This window comes from Plasmopara halstedii, assembly GCF_900000015.1.
Source record: "Plasmopara halstedii genome assembly, contig: Scaffold_2764, whole genome shotgun sequence".
Taxonomy (NCBI): Eukaryota; Oomycota; class Peronosporomycetes; order Peronosporales; family Peronosporaceae; genus Plasmopara; species Plasmopara halstedii.
In genome coordinates this window covers 221-1,192 of record NW_020189670.1, presented here as the reverse complement: position 1 = coordinate 1,192, position 972 = coordinate 221, and the positions used below count along the sequence as shown (strand labels likewise).

The 972-nt window shown below is 50.8% G+C and overlaps 1 protein-coding gene across 1 annotated transcript; it reads right to left on the bottom strand.

Moving 5' to 3' along the window:
• Positions 1-64: 64 nt before the first annotated feature.
• Positions 65-836, bottom strand: PHALS_04881 (uncharacterized protein; the record flags this gene model as incomplete). The annotated part of the gene is made up of 1 exon (XM_024718739.1): positions 65-836. A coding segment is annotated over one exon (772 nt), but the record flags the coding sequence as incomplete, so codon positions are not given.
• Positions 837-972: the final 136 nt, after the last annotated feature.

Genomic DNA, 972 nt, shown 5'->3' with positions numbered 1-972 from the left:
TTGGCACCATTTTTGTTTTCTGTCTCCGTCGTTGTCTTCACCTCGATTACTGTCACAAACTCACCTGAACAAGATAACTCTGTGCGCTTGGTCGTGCGAACTGTAGTGGTCACAATGCTGCCGTCGGCGTTTTCTGAGCGGAACACTTCCGTCTTTACCGTCTCATCAGGCACACTACCAATCTCCTCGATTGAGCTGATAGCAGTCATGCCTTCAATCGAAGCAGCACTTGACGTCGCGGCGGCCATCTCGGTACACGTCTCTGTCGTGGTCTCCATTTCTACGGTCGTGTTCTTGGCACCATCTTTGTTTTCTGTCTCCGTTGTTGTCTCCACCCCGATTACAGTCACAAGCTCACCTGAACGAGATAACTCTGTGCGCTTGGTCGTGCGAACTGTCTTGGTCACAATGCTGCCGTCGGCGTTTTCTGAGTGGAACACTTCCGTCTTTACCGTCTCATCAGGCACACTACCAATCTCTTTGATTAAGCTGATAGCACTCATGCCTTCAGTCAAAGTAGCACTTGACGTCGCTGCGGCCATCTCGGTACACGTCTCTGCCGAGGTCTCCGTTTCTAAGGTCGTGTTCTTGGCACCATCTTTGGTCTCTGTCTCCGTTGTTGTCTCCACCCCGATTACAGTCACAAGCTCACCTGAACTAGATAACTCTGTGCGAGTAGTCGTGCGAACTGTTTTGGTCACAATGCTGCCGTCGGCGTTTTCTGAGCGGAACACTTCCGTCTTTACCGTCTCATCAGGCACAATACCAATCTCCTCGATTGAGCTGATTGCAGTCATGCCTTCAATCAAAGCAGCACTTGAAGTCGCAGCGGCCATCTCGGAACACGTCTCTGTCGTCGTCTCCGTCTCTACGGTCTTGTTCTTGCCACCATCTTTGTTTTCTGTCTCCGTCGTCGTCTCCACTTCGATTACAGTCACAAGCTCACCTGAACGAGATTTTTCTGTGCGAGTA